This window comes from Molossus molossus, unplaced genomic scaffold (genome assembly GCF_014108415.1).
Source record: "Molossus molossus isolate mMolMol1 unplaced genomic scaffold, mMolMol1.p scaffold_m16_p_2, whole genome shotgun sequence".
In the NCBI taxonomy this organism is placed as follows: domain Eukaryota; kingdom Metazoa; phylum Chordata; class Mammalia; order Chiroptera; family Molossidae; genus Molossus; species Molossus molossus.
In genome coordinates, this window is record NW_023425355.1 from 41,403,950 (window position 1) to 41,425,448 (window position 21,499).

The window sequence follows — 21,499 nt, forward strand, 5'->3', positions numbered from 1 at the left end:
AGGAAATAGTAAAGATCAGAGCAGAAATAAATGACATGGAGACCAAAAAAAAAAAACAATTCAAAGACCAATGAAACAAAGAGGTGGTTCTTTGCAAAGATAAACAAGATTGATGGACCCTTAGCTAGACACATCAATAAACAAAGAGAGAGAACACGAATACACAAAATCAGAAATGAAAGAGGAGAAACAATAACTGACACCACAGAAATACAAATAATTTTGACCAAATATGTACAATTATATGGCAGCAAATTTGAAAATCTAAGTGAAATGGACAAATTTCAAGAAACACAGTCTCCCAAACCTGAACCAGGAATAGATAGAAAACTTGAACAGACCAGTAACAACAAAATAAATTGAAGATGTAATCAAGTCTCTCCCAGCAAACAAAAGCCCAGGCCCGGAGAGCTTCGTGGGGGAATTTTACCGAACATTCAAAGAAGAATCCATACCCATTCTCCTCAAATCATTTCAAAAAATTCAAGAAGAACGAAGACTTCCAAACTTGTTTTATGAGGCCAGCATAATTCTAATTACAAAACCAGAAAAAGACAGTACAAAGATAGAAAACTACAGGCCGATATCCCTGATGAACATAGCTGTCAAAATCCTGAACAAAATACAAGCAAATTGAATCCAGTAATACATCAAAAAAAATTATTCACCATGAGTAAGGGGGATTCATCTCAGGAATGCAAGGCTGATACAATATTCGTAAATCAATAAAAGTGATACACCACATAAACAGAATGAAAGGTAAAAATCATATGATCATATCAATAGACGCTAAAAAAGCATTCGACAAAATCCAGCACCCATTTCTGATAAAAACGCTCAGCAATCTGGGAATAGAGAGAGATCATATCTCAACATAATAAAGGTCATATATGAAAGACCTACAGCCAACGTCATACTCCAGGGGCAAAAATGAAAAGCATTTCCTTTAAGAACAGGAACAAGACAAAGATGCCCACTTTCACCACTCTTATTTAACATAGTACTGGAAGTCTTAGCCACAGCAATCAGACAGGTAAAAAAAAAAAAAAAAAAAAAAAAGATCCAAATTGGAAAGGAGGAAGTGAAACTGTCATTATTCGCAGATGACATGATACTATACATAGAAAACCTCAAAGATTCCATCAAAAATTTACTAGACTTAATAAATGAATTTGGCAAAGTAGTAGTATACAAAATTATCATGAAGAAATCGATAGGATTCTTATACACCAAGGATGAACTCACAGAAAGAGAAACTAAAAAAAAATAATCTCATTTACCATCGTGGCAAAAAAAAAAAAAAAACTTATGATACCAAGGAATAAACTTAACCAAAGAAATAAAGGACCTATTCGCAGAAAACTACAGGCCATTGAAAAAAAAAAATAGAGTAAGATATAAAAAAGTGGAAGCACATACATTGTTCATTGATTGGAAGAATTAACATTATTAAAATGTCCAGCCCTGGCCGGTTTGGCTCAGCAGTTAGAGCGTCAGTCTGCGGTCCAGAGACACCCAGGTTCGGTTCCCGCTGAGGGCACATATCTCGGTTGCTGTTTGTCCCCGGCCCTGGTTGGGTGGTGAGGGTGGCAACCACTCGATGTGTCCCTTTCACGTTGATGTCTCTCTCTCTCTCTCTCTCTCTCTCCCTCTCTCTCTCTCTCTCCCTCCCACTCTATCTGAAAAAAATATTTAAAAAAAAAAAAATGTCCATACTACCCAAAGCAATCTACAGATTCAATGCAATCCCCATCAAAATACCAACGACATACTTCACAGAACTAGAACAAATACTTCAAAAGTTCGTATGGAATCAAAAATACTTCTAGCCCTGGCCGGTTTGGCTCAGCGGTTAGAGCGTCGGCCTGCGGTCCGGAGATACCCGGGTTCGGTTCCCGCTAAGGGCATGTACTTCGGTTGCAGTTTGTCCCCAGCCCTGGTTGGTCGTGCGGGTGGCAGCCACTCGATGTGTCCCTTCACGTCGATGTTTCTCTCTCTCTCTCTCCCTTCCTCTCTCTCCCTCCCACTCTATCTGTACAAAAAATGGAAAAATATCCTCGGGTGAGGAAAAAAACAAAACAAAAAAAAAACTTCTAACAGCCATATCAATCTTGAAAAAAAAGAACAAAGTTGAAGGCATCACATTACCAGATATCAGGTTATACTACAAAGCCACTGTATTCAAAACAGCCTGGAACTGGCACAAGAACAGGCATATAGAGCAGTGGAACAGAACAGAGAACCCAGAAATGGACCCAAGGCAATATGCTCAATTAATATTTGACAAAGGTGGCAAGAGCACACAGTGGAGTAAGGACAGGTTCTTTAATAAATGGTGCTGGAATCTTGAAAAAGAAGAACAAAGTAGGTGGGATCACAATACCAGATATCAGGTTATACTACAAAGCGACTGTAACCAAAACAGCCTGGTACTGGCACAAGAACAGGCATATAGACCAGTGGAACAGAACTGAAAACCCAGAAATGGACCCAAGGCAATACGCTCAATTAATATTTGACAAAGGTGGCAAGAGCATACAGTGGAGTAAAGACAGCCTCTTTAATAAATGGTGTTGGGAAAATTGGACAGCTACATGCAAAAAAATGAAACTAGACCATCAACTTACACCATACACAAAAATAAACTTGAAATGGATAAAAGACTTAAATGTGACCCGTGAATCCATAAAAATTCTAGAAGAAAATGTAGGCAACAAAATTTCGGACATCATACGGAGCAGAATTTTCACTGATACATCACCTAAGGCAACAGAAACAAAGGAAAAAGTGAACACATGGGACTATATCAAACTAAAAAGCTTCTGCACAGCAAAAGAAACAATCATCAAAATGGAAAGGCAACCCACTGTATGGGAGAACATCATTGCCAATGATGTATCAGATAAGGGGTTAATTTCCAATATATATAGAGTGCTCATACAACTCCACAAAAGGAAGACAAAGAACCCAATTAAAAAATGGGCAGAGGAGCTGAATAGACACCTCTCCAAACAGGACATACAAATGGCCAAGAGACATATGAAAAAATGCTCAACATCACTAATCATCAGAGAGATGCAAATTAAAACAACAATGAGGTATCACCTCACACCTGTCAGAATGGCCGCCATCAACAAATCATCAAACAACAAGTGTTGGCGAGGGTGTGGGGAAAAGGGGACTCTAATACACTGCTGGTGGGAATGCAGACTGGTGCAGCCGCTATGGAAAACAATATGGTGCTACCTCAAAAAATTAAAAATTGAACTTCCATTTGACCCAGTGATCACACTGCTGGGAATATACCTTAAGAAGCCTGAAACACCAATCAGGAAGAATATATGTACCCCCATGTTCATAGCAGCACTATTTACAATAGCTAAGATCTGGAAACAGCCCAAGTGTCCATCAGTAGACGAATGGATAAAAAAGCTTTGGTACATATACACAATGGAGTACTATGCAGCGGTAAGAAAGAAAGATCTCTTATCCTTTGAGATGACATGGAGGGACCTGGAAAGTATTATCCTAAGTGAAAGAAGCCAAGCAGAAAAAGACAAATACCACATGATCTCACTTATATATGGAATATAATGAACATAACAGTCTGAGGAATACAGTAGACCCAGACACATGGAAATAGGGCACAGACTGACATCCCTCAGAAGAGGGGATGGGGGTGGGGGGGTGGGAAGAGATAAACCACAGAACTTATATGCATGTATGCATGACCAATGGACATGGACAACTAAGCCGGGGACAGGGTGGAGGGGGGGTGGGGTGGGGGGTGCCAATGGGGTAAAAAGGTAAAATATCTGTAACAAAAAAATAAATAAAAATTCATAATAAATAAATAAATAAATAAATGGTGCTGGGAAAATTGGACTGCTACATGCAAAATAATGAAACTAGACCATCAACTTACACCATACACAAGAATAAACTCAAAATGGATAAAAGACTTAAATGTGACTCTTAAATCCAATATAATCATAGAAGAAAATGTAGGCAACTAAATTTCAGATATCATACGCTGCAGTTTTCACTGATACATCACCTAAGGCAAAATAAATAAAGGAGAAAATGAACACATGGGACTACATCAAACTCAAAAGCTTCTGCACAGCAAAAGATACAGTCATCAAAATGAAAAGGCAACCCAATGTATGGGAGTGCATAACTGCCAATGATATATCAGATAAGGGATTAATTTCCAATATATATAGAGTGCTCATACAACTCCACAAAAAGAAAACAAAGAACCCAATTTAAAAAATGGGCAGAGGGATTAAATAGACACCTCTCCAAACAGGACATACTAATGGCTAACAGGCATATGAAGAAATGCTCAACATCACTAATCATCAAAGAGATGCAAATTAAAACAACAATGAGGTATCACCTCACACCTGTCAGAATGGCCGCCATCATCAAATCATCAAACAACAAGTGTTGGTGAGGGTGTGGAGAAAAGGGGACTCTAGTACACTGCTGGTGGGAATGCATACTGGTACAGTCACTATGTAAAACAATATGGTGTTGCCTCCAAAAATTAAAAATTGAACTGCCACTTGACCCAGTGATCCCACTTCTAGGAATATACCCTGAGAAACCTAAAACACCAATCAGAAAGAGTATATGTACCCTTATGTTCATAGCTGCACTATTTACAATAGCTAAGATCTGGAAACAGCTCCAATGTCCATCAGTAGAGTAATGGATTAAAAAGCTGTGGTACATATACGTAATGGAGTACTATGCAGCTGTAAGAAAGAAAGATGTCTTATCCTTTGAGACAACATGGAGGGACGTGGAAGTATTATCCTGAGCGAAAGAAGTCAAACAGAGATAGACAAGTATCATATGATCTCACTTATTTGTGGAATATAATGAACATAACAGACTGAAGAATGGGGTAGTCCCAGAGGCGTGGAAATGGGGTACAGACTGACAAACCCAGAAGAAGGGGTTGTGGGGGGAGAAAAACCACAGATCTTATATGCATGTACGCATGAACAATGGACATAGACAACAAAGCTGAGGACAGGGTGGGGAGGGATGGAGTAGGGGGAATCAATGAGGAAAAAAGGGGAAACATTTGTAACAAAAATTAATAAATTAAAGATAAAACTGTTGTGAGAAGTGCTGCACAAAGAACACACACACACACACACATCAGTAGAACAAGTAGGCTTGTCTCCTCAATTTTATCTCTTAAATGTTCTTGTATTGGCAAAAAAGAACATTTGAAGCAGCCTCATGCCCCAGATTTCCCCTATGTTTCCTGATGGAAGTATATTAAATCAATCTAAAAATCGTGTTTTATAAAATGCATAAATCCTCAAATCCCACCCTTTACTCCCTAGCATTATTTTTTAACTGAGATCAATCGATAATTGCTTTGGATCTATAGATGATGACACATGTTGTTAGTCTCCATGCCCTTCTAGGTCCCTCCTCTTCTAACTAAGGCATACCTTGTACCAGAAACTCAAATGAGCAGTTTTGATTCTCATCTGGAGGTACTCTTCCTCTCGAGACCTTAAACTTAAGTTTGTAGCAGACTCTTTAATAGGGCAGCCTCACCTTCCTTCCCACTATGACTTTACATATCTATGTATATGTACCTTGGAAAGGAATGGACATTTGTTGAATACTTATTGTATACCAAGTATTGTACCAACTTAATCCTCAGAACAACCATATGAGGAAGGCCTTATTCTTAGAGGAATTGAGTAACTTGCACAAGGTCCAACAATTGGTATAATAAGTAGTAGAGACAATACTTAAGGCCAAGTTGTTCTAAACTCTTGCTAGTGTATCAGACTGCCTTCTCTTAGGGTCCAGTTGGTTTGGGCTCTACATGGTAGATTGAGCATGTTCTGCAAAGAGTCTTTTCAAAAGGGCCTTCTTGGCTCCTGCCACAGTTCAAACCAAAAGCAAAGCCCAAAGGCAAATAAATTAAAGGACCATAAGTCATCTCCTTTTCCCTGCCTTCTAGACCCGTTTAACAGTGTCTCTCACTCTACTGTTAGTACAGTTTGATCTGCTAAATTACCACATTTTATAATTCAGTAGCAGAGCTACTAAGATATCTGAAATATCAACTCCACATAGAGAGGAGTACCAACTAGCAGAAGTAGGGCAAGGAACCATACATTTTTATGTTTTGTTTTGTTGTTGTTTTTTCCTGAAAAGTTGCCACCCTTTCCACCAGTGAACTAGCTCCCAGAGTAACCGTGACACCAGAAAAGCAACTTCACAACAATTTACACTAGGCACTGATGACACCAGAAAAACTGCATTCCTTCCTCTAAGATATACTGACAAAGGAACAGGAGGTTCAGGGAAATGAGGAAGAAAAAGTCCCAGTTCTGAAGCCAGAGCACAACAGAGAAACCATTAAGGGAGGGTGACATTGCAAGTGGAGATCAAACACACTTGTAAAAGCTGACTGGAAGCTGCATAGAATGAATTGAAAGGGTCATGTGTAGGCCCAGCAAAAGTGGGGCCTGTCAAGTCCCACCATGCACTACTCCAGCTGGGAGCTATACTAAGGGAGGTTGGGGGTAGGGGACACCAACTAAGGACATCTGCAGAAGTGGGGGTAGTTCATGTTTCCCCAGAACTCATTCTCCCTATGGACTCAATCCACAGTGTAGTTTTTAGTACTGGTTTTATTGTGGCAAATGCAAAGAATAAGGCATTGTCTAGCTGGGTGGAGTCCATTAGGGATGGATAAAGAAGAGGATTAATTCATTATCCTGGTCTTGGGAGTATTTCCAGACAAAGGAAACACTATTATAAGGAAGACATAGCTCTGCCCTCCCTGGTACCCTCCAACTCAATAATCAAGCTCCCTCTTGCTACCCTTGTAGTCCACAAAGGTATAATGATATGATAATGCAAGGTGTTTTAACTAAGGGAGCCCCAGGAGCAGGTTAGGTATTGTAAACACTAATCATCAATCCTGCAAACTAATCCCATCTCTACCAGAGCAAGCATATTGAGCCTTCAACAACAAATCCTGTCAATATTAAAGTACCCTATGGTTACTAAGGTCCCTTTCAGCTAGTTATGATAAAAGCAGGGATTTCCAGTGACTTTCCTGGTTTAATACAGAAAGAGCCATGTGGGTATCACTAGAGGTTGTAGCAAGCAGTCTTCTTGGCCTAGAAAGAGAAGAACAAATTCTCCCAACTTCATACTTAAACAGGAAAAAATACTTCCTAGATGATATTCACTCTGCCCTGACTTTTCTAGGCTAAACAGAACTGTGTGGTACCTTTTTTCACACCTCATTCCCATCCACACGTTATTACCTGTTGCTAAAGCTTTCATACTTACTTTTTGCAAAGAGCTGAGAGATGGTTTTTCTGGTATCCTCTGTCCCCTCATATTCCTTCTCTGCAAGCTGTTTGTTGGCAGTATCCAGACGTTCTGTGAAATTCAGACACAATCAACAGAGCCCCACAAACAAACTTCCATGCACATGCTGTTGGCCCTCTCAATACCAATCTTGGGGAAAACAAGCCTACTTCTTGTTACATAAAAATAGGTGGCACAGACATAGGTTTGCAAATGTAGATCCCCAACTAAAACTAGACCATCGCAGGGAAAGAGGAGCTGAGTACTTAAGACTTGCACTCCACACTGATAAAACCTAAATGCAGAATTCTAAATTCCAACAAAGGAATCTATCTCTGAATACATATCTTTCATTCACCTGGGGAAAAAACATCAAAATTATTATAAAGTCTTTAAAATCATGTAATGTCAAAGCCTGAAGGGGACCATAGGTAGCAGCTAGTTCAGTTCCCTCATTTTATAGCTAACTTAAATCCAATGACAGAAAACAAGGTTATCAGTTTGAAGGTGTTGAAAGTGGTTATTTCTCTCCATCTTCAATATTATCATGTTAAGTAAAAATACAAGGAGGGAGTCCTGGAAACAGTGGAGGATATCACTATTTCAAGCTTGAACTGTCAAAACCTATAAAGGAAGAAAGGCAGCACAGATTGTGGGGTTGAGCCAGGTAGGTCCAGGAGTCCCAGGATGGGTACCATCTGATCGAAAGAAACATCAGCTCATCCTACTTTGATAAAGCAAGTTTGGCACCAAGTACTGTTGCAGTCACAAAACCTGACCTGTTCTATGCTCTGCAATTTACTAATCATACTAGTGGGCTGAACAAACCTAAGATCCTCAATGTATGTTCCATATCCCTTTCCTTCATTTTGGCTGATGCTTCAGAAGTGATTCCCTCACCTCTCAGATCCCTGTTGAAGTCATGCATCCTTCGAATCTCCCCCTCAAGTTTGTTTCTCATGGCTTTCTCCAGGGCTTCTCTTTTGGAGGATGACTTCACAAGGTTCTCATATGCTTCTGAGACACGGTGGATTTCTGTCTCCACCTGAAAAGAGAAAAAAGAGAGATAGTGGGGATGGTTGAAGCTTGATGGGAAAGATGATCTGAAAACAGACATGCAAACCCTTAATGACAGCTTCTCCCAAGGCTTTTTAGATGGCCAAGAGGCATAACACAGATAAGAAAAGTTTCCCAGAAGGATTTCTAAATTCAACCTTAAGCTTAGTAATTATCTCACTAGCTCAGGACAGTTTCTACCTTCAGAGAAAGTAGGAGAGAATAAATTTCATAATTATAGTTATAAATGATTTTCATATCTGAGTAGCAATTTCTTAATTTTCAAAATAATAATGTATATAATATGTAGATAATGTTATTCTAGAGTGCTCAAACACGTCAGCCTGCGTTCCAGAGAGACCTGGGTTCGGTTACCGCTAAGGGCACGTACCTCGGTTGCAGTTTGTCCCCGGCCCTAGTAGGGTTGTGTGGGTGGCAGCCACTCGATGTGTCCCTTTCACGTTGATGTTTCTCTCTCTCTTTCTCTTCCTCTCTCTCCCTCCCACTCTATCTCAACAAAAAATGGAAAAATGTCCTCAGGTGAGGATTAAAACAAAACAAAACAAAAAAAACCATTAGAGTGCTCAAACAGCTTTCACATGTTTATTTCGATTCCCCCTGATACCTGCCTTCACAAAGATACCTCTCCCCATTTTAGCAGAGAGAAGAGTTCAATTGCCTTTTCCAACATTAAGTTAGTGGCAGAAGCAATCTGTAAAAACTCTAAGCCTCAGACTCATGCGATAGTTCAGTTCAATTTAACAAATATTTACCAAGGGCCAAATATTTACAAAAACTCTTTAAGAGACTATGGGATGTGTAAATATGAGTGAGGACATTATCACTGACCTCAAGGAGCTTTTGAATCAATCAAGTAAAATAATATAGTAAAAGAGACATCATTAAGAATGGTCTTATTAAGTACAGGGAAGGAAGAGATTATTCCTGGTTGAGAATGAGGGAACAGGAGGACAATTTCAGGGAGGAGGTGGCATTTAGAGTCAGATCCTAAAAGCCAGATCAGATTTCAATGAGCACAGGTGAGTGGAAGGGTATTCTATTCTGAGTTTGCAAATGCATTCCCAGAATGACCAGTAGTCCTGTTTGGCTGGACACTGCGGGGTACACAGAGGGAAGCTGATGTGGCTGCAAAGACAGACTCGAGTAGGATCATAAAAGGGCTTTAAGAACAGGCATTTGGACTTTATCCCATAGTCAGTGGGAAACCAGCAGATTTTTTAACAAGAGTTGTGTTTTATGACACTCCTGCAAATCTTGTAAAACGGGAAAAACAACAACACAAAACATCAAAGGGAACGGGTTTTGCTCTGAATCAGCCCAAAACAGAAAAAAAAAGAAAGAAATTAGACTCCAGAGTCTTTCTGTAACCAATATAGCTTCATTGCACATATAACCACAGAGATATTTGCATATAATTTGAATAAGACAAATAAAGCCCATGGTTTATTAAGCACTTTCCAAATTAAATTTTATTCTTGCAAACATTCTGCACTCCCTTTCAGTTTTCCACTATCCTCCTTAACAGAGCACAGGGGGCTTTATGGGTAAAAATATCAGGCTGGGAGCCTGGAGGAAAGGTGGGGTTACCAAACAACTCAGATTCCACCTGCCCCAGCTCCAAAATTATGCCTGATGCAGGACTGCCTGCAAACAAATGAAGCTTACACCAAAGAAAAGAGCAGACTTGAGAATGTTTTTCTCCTTGCAGATGGCACCAAGATAGCAGCATAGAAGGGGAAAACTGGTGAATGGCATTTAGAGACATGATCTGCAAGGCTTGAGTCTGATAAAGCTTCTGCGTGAAATTCAAGTGCTGGGTAGAGAAAATAAACATTTCCATATGAAAGAGCAGCTTGGTGTTGGTCTGCTCTTGGCAGCCTTTAGAATACAAGGTTTTCCAGTTCTCCACAGAATGCCACACCTGGAAGGCAGTCCCTCTACTCAAGTTGTTCAGAGTACTATTTCAAGTTCTTGTACCAATTCTTTCCCCACCCTCCTGTGCAGATACTGGACTCTCCAAAAGGGCAAGTTGTATACCCGTAAACAGAACCTTCCAGGAAAAGAAGTTACAGAAGGGCATATCCACTAGTTTGGTCTGCGTAATGGTGGTAGCAGGGGAGAGGGAGGGGGAGTGAGTTTCCAGACTTATTCTGTCTACTTATACCCCTCATAAACCTTGGGCCTCCTTATTTGTTCTAGCACCAGCTGGTATCTACCTCATTCTCCCCACTTTCCTTTTCCTCTTATACCTCACCTGTGCCTCTTATCCACTGCAGCATTGGGTTGGCCTTCATTTCCCTCAACACTCAGGCTGTGCCGATTACACTCATTTGAGGCATCTTTCCCCATACTTGGGAACAAACAACACAAATCCTATTCTACTCCTCTTCTTGTCACCCACCCTCCCCCTCAAAAAAATTCACCATGGATCCTTTGGCAAAGAGGGAATATAGAAGATCTGGGTCTATCCTTTGGTTATTGAATCAAAGATGTGGCTGGGGCCACCCTGAATAGAGAGTTTGGGGAAGGATATAAACTGTTAATCCTAATGAGCCAAACTGGGCCAGTTTGCCTCTAGTGTGTAAATATGATCAATTTTGTGAACTAATGTGATAGGGGACATCATTAAATAATTAAGGGGAAATTTTTTAAATCGGAGGCAAAGTCAGCAATAAACAATTCTCACTTAACCCCAACCACCCCCATCCTGATCTGGGAACACTGGTGAGAAACGTTTTTACTACATAAAAATACTCAGCTATAGTAAGTCCACCTCTCTCCTTTAGCACTAATATTTGGTGTTTACAAATTCTCAGCTTCATTCAGGCCCCTGAAATTTCCACTTGCAGGTGTCTCCTAAGGACAGACTTGTAGAACAATACCAGGCAACCTCTCTTCCCTCCCCCATCTTCACCCTCACCTCCCAGAACAGTTTGCATTGTCGGGAGATCAAACCACATGAGCTCTACAGTGACAAAAGCTGCAAAGAGGCTGCCAAAAGCATAACCCTATTCACTAACAGCCACTGGAAGCCAAGAGCTAAGGTTCCTAGCTTAGAGCACTCAAGAGCTCAAGTCCCAGCAGCAGGAGACAGGAGGGGCCAAGGGAAGAATGTGAACTGGGGACATACATTCCTTTTTCTACTTCTTCAGCCTAGGGCTGTCACCTGTCACCCAGCTGTGGTGCTAAGCCCATCCTGCACCCCTCCACACACACCAGAGAGAGAGCAGATGTTGAATTTGAGCTGCAGGGAAGAACCAAAGCAAAAAGGAGAATAAAGAAGAGGGTGTTGAAAAAGAGTTACCATGGGAACTACCACTTGGAAAAGTGCTGTAAGCCCTTTGCAGAAGAAGGCAGGGCGGATCTAAATTCAGTGGCAAGATTTTTCTAGAAACTATGATTTTATATTTAGTATTCAAATTCAGTATTTAGGAAAATATAAACAAGACAAAAGTCTTTATGTTGGCAGGCCCTTCACCTACACAGACATTATCAGTGTTCTTGAGTTTATGAAGAAGTGTCTCTACTTACTGGAATTCTCAAATAATCAAGTTTTCTTAAGGCTCTAATACCTGGGAAAACTGTATAAATATGTTTCTTTCCTCCTCACATAACTATAAAATGTTATCTCTCTGCCCTGGCTGATTTTGCTCAGTGGTTAGAGCATTGGCCCATGGACCGATGAGTCACGGTTTCAACCCCAGTCAAGGGCTCATACTTCAGTTGTGGTTCATCCTCAGCCCTAGTTGAGGTCGTTTGGGAGGCAACCAGTTGATGTGTCTCTCACATCGATGTCTCTCTCTCCCTCCTCCCTCCCACTCTATCTGAAGAAAAACAGAAAAATATCCTTGGGTAAGGATTTTAAAAATGTTACTGCTCCTAGAAAGAAAGATAGAGGGCTTTTCCAAAGTTTGATCCATATCAAACCTTCAGATATAAGAATCCTGAAGCCTTGCCCATAAGCCATGCAGGCACCCACAAATGGAGACTTTTACATCAATATGAAACATACAAGATTTAATGGAGACTCTAATATCCCAACATGGGGGCCTCACCTTCTGTAGTCTTGCCACCTTCTCATAGCATCCTTCCAACTCCTGCCGCAAGTTCCGGTTTTCATCTGAGAGGATCTCAACCATCTGCTGGGCTCTGGAAACAATGGCAAAAGGGTCTGCTGGCATTGGCTGATAAGACGCAGAAGACTGCTGAGCCCTAGGCATAGCTGAATAGGCTTCTCCTGGCTGCTGCTGCTGCTGCTGGTGGTGGTGATGGTGGTGGTGGTGTTGCTGCTGCTGCTGCTGCTGCTGCTGCTGCTGCTGCTGACTTAGGCCTGACTGGGTGAGACGGTAATGATCACCCTGGTGAGCCTGATTAGGAAGGAAATGTTGCTGCGGCCTAGGTAGGTGAGCTGAGTGGTCTCCTTGGTTTGGGACCAATGGATGTTGAGCAGTAGATAATCTAGTGGATGATGGAGACTGCAGCAAGGGCAAGGACCCCCCAGATGTGAGGGAAGAAGTAGGGCTGTGAGGCTGAGAGTTCCTGGCCGACAACGGCAATGAGAGGTCCTGTGTTGGCCTGTAAAACATGGAGGGCATGCTAAAGTTAAGCTCCCTCTCAAGGTACTTGGGGAGAAGGACACAAGAAAGTGAGATGAGGAAGTTTCCAGTACCCCTCAGGACACTTGCAACATAAGGAGGAGGTAGTGTTAGACTATGGAATCTCTGCAAATACCCTTTCTAGGCCTGACGTTCTGCAACTGTCTGACAGAAATGTCATCTCATGGAGGATCAAACCAGATGATCTCAAAGATCACTTTGTGAAAATTAAAGTGATGAATGCCTTTACACTAGGTGCTCAAGTCAAAGCATTTTAAATGTCTTCTACAAGGTAATTTTTCACCTCATTTTAAACTAAATCTTTTCTGACATTCTATATGTGGTCTAGCACACATGAAGAGTCAAATTTAGAAAATATGTTCCATTTGCACAGAAGAAAACAGTGAACAGCAATTAAAACCACCCCTCATCTTGTTATCTGCAACTCTCTTTGATAATACATATATCCACAAAAAATTACTTGAGGATATATAGATAATTTCTTAGATAAACCAAATAATTTTTATTGATTACATTTATTAATAACTGACTGATGCCTATTAGTAGTAATAATACCATGGCTTGGAGGGGATTATAAGCAAAAGAATTATAGGATTTTTGATGTACTGAATCATAAAATGCAAGGACTGGAAAGGCCTCAGTGAAATAATTTAAGCCCAACTCTATCATTGGACAGAGAGAGAAACTGAGGTTCAGAAAAGGGAAGCAATATGCCAAATATTGCAGAGTGAGTTAGTGATAGTGCCAGGGTAGAACCTTTGTTTCCCAATTTCCATTTCCAGCCTCTATCCTCACACTGTTGTTCAGATTCTCAGCCTATTGTTTACAGAAAGTTCCAGAAAGAGTAATTTGGTACATTGTTTAATGTGGTTCTCCCATTTTTATACCTAAAACCATTAAGGTACTGCTGGCCATTAAGAGAAACAATCAGAATATGTGAATGGATCACTTCCATCATCACCACTACCAGGAAGAATATCTGTCAATATACACTAACGACAAAAAGCTTATACACCCCACCCCCAGCCCATGCTCAGTGAACCTCATATACTCTCACATCCTGTGGATGCTTGTTCTACAGTTGATATTTCTCAATCCAGGGAAGACAGGTGGCTAGGAGCATGAGATTTGGATCCCAACAGAGTTTAGAGACCTTTTCTACTGCTTACTAGCTCTATAATACTGCTCAAGTTACTTTATCAGCAAGAGCCTGTTTCATTTCTGAGGATGCAAATTAATTACAAAAATACTGGGCTCTTCTCATTTTAGAGCTCAGTAGGAATTACAAAGAGTCTCTTATCTACCTCCCAGTGAGATAAATTGACCCTGTTAGTGATTTTACTTACGGGATATCCATTTAATCTTTGCACTAAATTGCATAAAATTCATGGTAAAACTGGGACAAATCACCAGGAGCAATTAACTTTTAACTGGTATTCCAGATGCTAAAGCATATCCCTCCCATTCATACTCCAGTTACCATTACTGTTCATTTGTACAGCCTTAAAATCTCACCATTAGGGATTTTTACTGCTACAAAATTATTGCAAACACTTGCTCATGGGTACCTAATTACCTGGATGGTCATCAGAGCCCTCAAACCTGCTCAAGCCCTAGTTTGGGACTCTCAGCCCCATCTGGTGTACCCACATTCTTCCAATTTCATACATATGTCACTATAAACAATTACTGACAATTGAAGAGGGCATGCAAAATATTTGTGGATAAAATAATTTACATGATTCTCATTATTACAACTGGAAAGTTACTACCTTTACATAACCTTTCTTTCCACGAGCTCAAAGCACTCCTCCAATCAAAATCCTGGGAGATATTTACAAACTTATTTGGGGAAGAGTCTTCCTCCATTTTCAATATTATTGACCTTCAATTTCCTCAGAGGTAAAATTGCTATGTACTCTTCTTCTTCTTTGAGTAAAAGATATATATATATATATATATCTCCATCCCTAGGGTTAAATTTAATGTCCTGGGATTTATTGAGGCTTTTGGATATCCTGGGTAGAAAAGAGGGGCTTAGATTTCATGTTCTTCAAACCAGCTCTCAAAATTTAAGGGGAAAACGACCATATTAACCTTCATCCTCATTGTCGGAATTTGGAAACCCAAGGCCTGGAATGTGTTCTCTTTTAAAGACTGAATGCTCAGTTCTGAACTGGGCTTCCTCCTCCCAGCTCCTCTGGGCACCATCAGCAACCCAGTCTCCTCCTAGAAACAGACTGGCCACTGGTCTCCCTCCTGGATACAGGCTGCAAGGTTCCTCCATGCCCTGAATAGCTCATGGCCTCCTGGGGACCTTAGGAAGGAGATGACAACAAGGTCTGTGAAAAGAGGTCACCAGAGTCAAATAAGCACAGGACTGCAGTGGCCCTGGTCATGATTCTGGGCGCTGCCCAAAAGATAAGGAGAGACAAGGCAGGTGCCCCTCAGGTTCACCAAGCTGGAAAAGGAAGCAGATGTCAGTGCACCGTGATGTTGGGAAAACCAAGGCAGTCTGTCCCTGGCAGGTTTGCAAACATGAAATAAGGCTTGGGCAGTCACAAAGAGAGAGAAAGCTCTCCAGCCAAGGAACTCCATCTGGGCTCCAGCATCCACCCACCATAAGAAAAGCAGGACAGTATTAACACTCTTGTGAATTTCCCACTGAGAGGAGGGGACTGAAAAATGACAGGGGCAGGAAAGAGCTGGGGGGGGATGTCAAAGGAAGCAAAAATAAATTTCAGATTAAATAAAAAAAGGAAGAACAATAATAAAAGTGGCAGTTGGGTAAGCGGCACACTCGCCAGCACAGAACATGAATCGCTGCCCACTGACATATTAACCAGGAACACACTGTCAGCAGACAAGAGAATCACATGATTCCATGGAAGCCCTGACCTGCATCCCTGCCCCTTCCCTCCATTCATTCTGCTCCCTCCTAAGACAACCTGGGTTCCTAGTGCTCTGTGGAAAAGGGGAAAGGGCATATATGCAGGACGGAGACCAATGGCCAAAATCAGCATGCCCTCAAAGTGGGGAAAACTCCCTCCCAGAGACAGACAGCTTGCGAAGACACAAAGGAAAAGCAAACACTGGTCCATTGAGCTGACATACCACTTCCACCTACCTTGCTACCTCAGTGACTGGAAGCCCCTGCCCTCCCCAGCCACACACCCACCCACCCCACACACATATACTACATACTCCTGGCCAACAGGTGTGCAAGCCCACACACTCACTCTCACCACAGCAGGTGTGCCACCAACAGCCTGGAACCCAATTTATTCTCCCCACAGAAATGATGCCTTTCCCAAGCTCTGTTATGGTGAATGTGTGAATCCTGGAGAGGGCTGAAAATTCTTGATTGTTTCTCTTGCACAACCAGCTCTGCTCTGAACTACAGAGTTAGGTTACCCTTAGATTCCACTAAACAAGGATTTCAAGAAACCTCAGATCTGGGCATGATTTCAACAATTGAAAGGAGGTGGCTGCTTTACAAACAGAAAAGATTTAATTTTTAAAAGCAGTTGATAATTGTATAAACCCCGAATGCAGAAAAGGCTCAGCACTTAAAAAGACAAAGATTCAGAATATTTTTAATTCTTCACATAGTTTGGCTTTATTTCCCATCTGGAGTTCTGGGCATTCAGGATATTTATTTTTTAAGTGGGGAGGAGGGCATAGGGAAGATGAAGTAATAAAAAGATTGTTTATAACATTTTGTTCATTTTAGCAGCAAATCTCTAGCATTTCACTGCACCTTGAAAGGCAAACAAAGTTTTTTGAACAGCAATTTATTCAAAGAGCTTGCTTTGCATCCCTATCTGTAATGTGTGGATCAAGAACTAGGAATTTAGTCTTCTAATTGTTTGGTGTTAGCAGCAGTTACTTTTGGAAAGGTACTCACAAATTGTTAAAGCAAATAAGGAGGACATATGTGTCGCCACTTAAAAGCATACACTTCAGGAAAGCAATTCAACTACCACCCCTTGCCAGTAGTTTGTCAATAGGCGCCACTCCCTTGTCCCATGCCCTGCAAAAAGTTTATGGCCAGAATTCTTCTGATGCTGACCCAAACGTCACACACAGCACCTTTTAAGTTTCATTATTCATAGAACATATCAAGCACTTTGTTCCTCTCCCACACAGAAAAAGAAAAAATGTTAGAGCAAATCTGTATATTAAAATACTGCTCAAGAGAGTGTAATTAGCATCAGCTCTACTGCTTTTGAGGACAGGAAGATAGAACTACAGATAATGTAGGAGGGATGAGAAAATACAAGTATCTTCCTGTAAAACAGATGCAGCTAAATTTCTCTGGTGGTTTAATCAGTATAGGAAGAAAAAAAATCCATGTTTGGGTTCCTTATAATTTATTTAGGCAGATCAAAGGACTTTTCCATCTAGTTTCAAACATTGTGGGAGCCATTTCAGATCATGAACAATACTGGTGAATGAGTTCTGAAAATAGCTTTCCTGGGAAGAAGGCGGGCCATGTGCTGAGTGGGGGCTTTGGATTCTGCTCCACACTCCAGCCAACACACTCCCCTCCCACAAGGCAACAGACATAAGCCCATCCACATAAGGTAGGGAGTCCCACAGGCTATTCCATACTAATGAAAAGTAAAAGAAAAAAACCCAGCTTCATTGACATTTTGCTGGCTTAGATGGATTTTCACTAAGCTAAGCAGTCCAACAGACCAACCCCTCCCTGGGTCTTCCATTTCATTGGGCAGATGGGAATTGGGCTCTTGATGTCATTTAAACCGGAAGGGCCCTGTCTGTTATCCCATTTCCTGCCCCAAGCCACTTATCAGAACCTAGGCTCCTACCCTTTGAAAGCTGCGCAGAGGAGTTAATGAAAAAAATCCTAAACTGGCAAAGTTAGGGGTGGAGCACAAAGTGAATAGTTTCTGGCTAAAAATGGACCTGGAAGGGGAAAATAATGAAACCAGGAGATGCCAGGTGTATTCTCTTACCTTACCTCTACTCCATCCCCTGATTGCCTTGTCTCCTGAGTCACCCAATGAAGAACTTCAAGCCAAGAGGCTTTTTCCCAAAGGTGTGAGAAGGAGACAGGAGGCAAAGAGTTAGACGTCAGAGAGATCACAGGCCTAGTCTGGGGGCCCCCTATGAAAAAGGTCACCCTAGGTCCAGGTACTTCAAAGCACATGGCCACCCAAAATTACCCATGGCAACAGGGCAAGAATACCACATAGCTTCCACAGTTGAAACCTTCCCTCTGCCTCATATGCTGAAATATGACTAATCAGAGAATCTGAGATATGGTCCCAATAGTAACAATAGGAACAATGAACCGAATAATGGAATCATAGGTCTGGTTGATACAAAGAGCCCTTGAATAAATCAGAAGTACACACAGGTGGGCAAAAGTAGGTATATAGTTGTAATACAAATAAATAATACAGTAATAAATAAACAATAATACAAGAATAAACTCTGTGTTTCAAATACTCACAACTATGAACCTACTTTTGTCCACCTGTATATTTAGGAAAAACTGAATATATGGAACAGTATTCCTGATTTTAATAGTAGGTGGTACAGAAGTCATGGGTGTATGCTGCCTTCTACATTTTAGCCTCTGACCAGAACTTCTATATAATATAATGTGAATTTAAATTAGATGTTTAAAAACACAACAAGCACCCTGGCCGGTTTGGCTCAGTGGTGAGAGTGCTGGCCGAAGGACCAAAGAGTCATGGGTTAGATTCCGGTCAAGGGCACATACCTCAGTTGCAGTTAGTCCCCGGCCCTGGTCAGAGTTGTGAGGGAGGCAACCCGTTGATGTGTCCCTCTCACGTTGATGTTTCTCTCTCGAGTGAGGATTGGGAAAACACACACACACACACACATGCACACACACACAACAAGCAACTAACAAAGTCTCTAAAGAAGATGAAGCAATCCAGACTTAATAAACTACATTCTGAATAAGCACATATATATTTGCCCCACAATAATATTTCAGTGTTTGTGTAGTGTCCAAAAGAATCACAGTAATTCTGCAGAAAGATGTGTCCACAAAAACATATGATGAGAGTTTTTCAGAGAGGAATAAGTGGAAGTGATAGGATATTCCAGATTAATTAAAATCCAAGATAATTTTCTTCCATTCCTAAAGGAAGGGCTTAAAACTCACAAGATAGAACACTGACCCTTCTTTCAATATCCTAGGAGACAGGACAGCGAATAGCTACTGAAATCAAGACTTGTGCTCCTGTTCACCCACTAGGCAGTTGAGGCCATAATCAACCTATAAAGTTCACCAGGGAATGTTAATACACCGCTAATTATCACTAGAAATTCAGGTTGGCAGGAAATTTACTAAGTCAGGGACCAGCCATGCATTGCAGAGTCTGTTATACCAAACACTTGCCCATTCCTTCCCTTAAGATTCCTAACACACAGCAGAAACTGGTTGGGGAGGAGATCAGAAAGTTATAGAAAGGGAACTCTCTTACCTGGCTGCTCCATACTCAGGGGGATGCTGATACCTCATCAGTTGCCCCTCTGTTCTCCCTGGCTGGTTCAGACGATGCTCACTATAGAAGTGCCCTGGCTCTTGGGGCTTGCACACTACAGACTGGGGTGGCATGCCCTTGAAAGGATACTCTGGTGGGGGGCCTCGGTGTTCCATGCCCTTCAGGCTATGCTGGCTGGGAGGTGGCCCTTGGGCCTTGTAGAATTCACTGGAATTTGTGGGATTCTTGTAGAGGTCATTAGGTTGTGGTAGGGAAAGGGGAGTGCTGGTAACAGGTGGATGGGCCTTAACTCCACTGGTGGCCAATGACATCTGCATTAGTCGTTCACTCAAAGAGCGGACATGTCCTTGTTTAAGGTCTCTGAGTCCTTCATCCTGGTGCATCTTCCCAGGATTGAGCCGCTGAACTGATGGGCGTCCCTCAGTTCTCATCTTCTGGTTGGTGACTCCAGTGACATAGAAGGCAGCTCCAACACTGGCATGCTGTTGGCCCCGAAAGTACTGGGACTGCACTTTGGCTTCTTCATAGGTTGGGAGTTCTTCATTATTTTGCATTCGAGGGGAAAGCTGCTTCTCCATGATGATATTTTCTGACTGGATTTCCTGCCCCTGGGGTTCTTGTCTAGCAGCATGTGCCACAAGCTGTTGGTGGTGGTCTTGGGGACTCAATACATCATTCTGAGGACCTGGGTTCCCACTGCCACTGGGGAAAGGAGGGACATTCCCTGTGGCTTGCTGGTGTATGGCAAGCAGGTTGCGATTCTCATTAGGATTGCCATAGCGAAGCTGCTCTTGTAGCAGACGCTGCAACACCGTGGTTCCTCCACTTGGCTGTTCTTCAGAATTTCTCATCTCTATTGCTGGTGGTGCCTTGTGAAGAGAGAGAGAAATTGGGCACCTGGGCTGCCCTTGACCTAGGAATGGGAAACAGGAAGCTTAACACCCAGTTGATGGATAACTTATTCCTCTAAAGGGGGAAAAATGGATATTTGGGGGTGAGGATTCCACTGCAGATACAAAGTAGAGAATTTATTCTAGAATCAACAGATTAATTTTTGATGACTCCTGACTCTAGCATTGATATGACGAGGAACTTGGAGGCATAAGAGCTCTCTGTTTCCTCTTTCACTTTTAGCAAGGGTTAAATATTTAATCTTGACTTAACTCCTAAGAGGACTGAGCAAACCTGGAGCAGTCAAGTAGGGTGATCAGAGGGCAATTTTCCTAGGTCCTTGCTTACAAAGTTCATCTCTTTTGTATTCTATTTAAATAAAAAAAATCCAACTCTTATAGCTGTGGCAGTGAGCGCGGGATAGTGGAGAGAAGTTACCCCATGGACAGAATCTGTAAAGCAGTTCAGCATGTGAAGAGAGTTATAAAATGTTAAATAATAAGTAAAATAAATAAACGGTAAAAAAGAACTTGGCTTGCACCAGATAGAAATGATCCCTGCTCAATGCAAATCATTTTCTGTAATCTCATAAAACTCTGAAACGTATTTTTTTAAAAAAGAATTCCTTCTGGTATTGTCCATTTTGGATGCTCCCTGGCTTAATAAGAAAAGGTCTTGGGATAATTGTTATTGACAAAGTTTCTGTTTCAGCCATCCAGGAATTGTCTTTGAGATTTTGCTGTTGTTGTTATTGGGTAGGAGGAACTTAAAGGGAAAACGCTCTTTCATTCGAAGTGGGCCTCTGACAGCATTTAGAAATTTAAAAATAAAAAGGTCATCCTTCTGGAAAGGGTATAATTATAATAACTCCCCCACTATTTTTCTTACGTAAGTAGTATGGATAGAGTGAAACAGGTTATCAATAATAAGACAACTCAAAACTCAAATTCTAAGCATGCCATGGTTTTACAGAGTAACCTAAACAATTGATTCCTCTTTTCTTGTCTTCTGTTCCCTCACCTAAAAAATAGTATAGGTGAC

General features: G+C 41.4%; 1 protein-coding gene across 1 annotated transcript in view; it reads right to left on the reverse strand.

Annotated features, from left to right (window-relative positions):
• The window catches only part of AMOT (angiomotin), a 73,234-nt gene that overhangs the window by 35,635 nt on the left and 16,100 nt on the right, over window positions 1-21,499 (reverse strand). The window contains exons 4-7 of the mRNA XM_036270807.1: window positions 19,547-20,480; window positions 12,501-13,020; window positions 8,269-8,413; window positions 7,348-7,440 (exon numbers count right to left, since the gene is read on the reverse strand). Coding sequence (XP_036126700.1) covers window positions 7,348-7,440; window positions 8,269-8,413; window positions 12,501-13,020; window positions 19,547-20,418 — 1,630 coding nt within the window. The 5' untranslated portion in view covers window positions 20,419-20,480. The remainder of the gene's footprint in view (window positions 1-7,347; window positions 7,441-8,268; window positions 8,414-12,500; window positions 13,021-19,546; window positions 20,481-21,499) is intronic.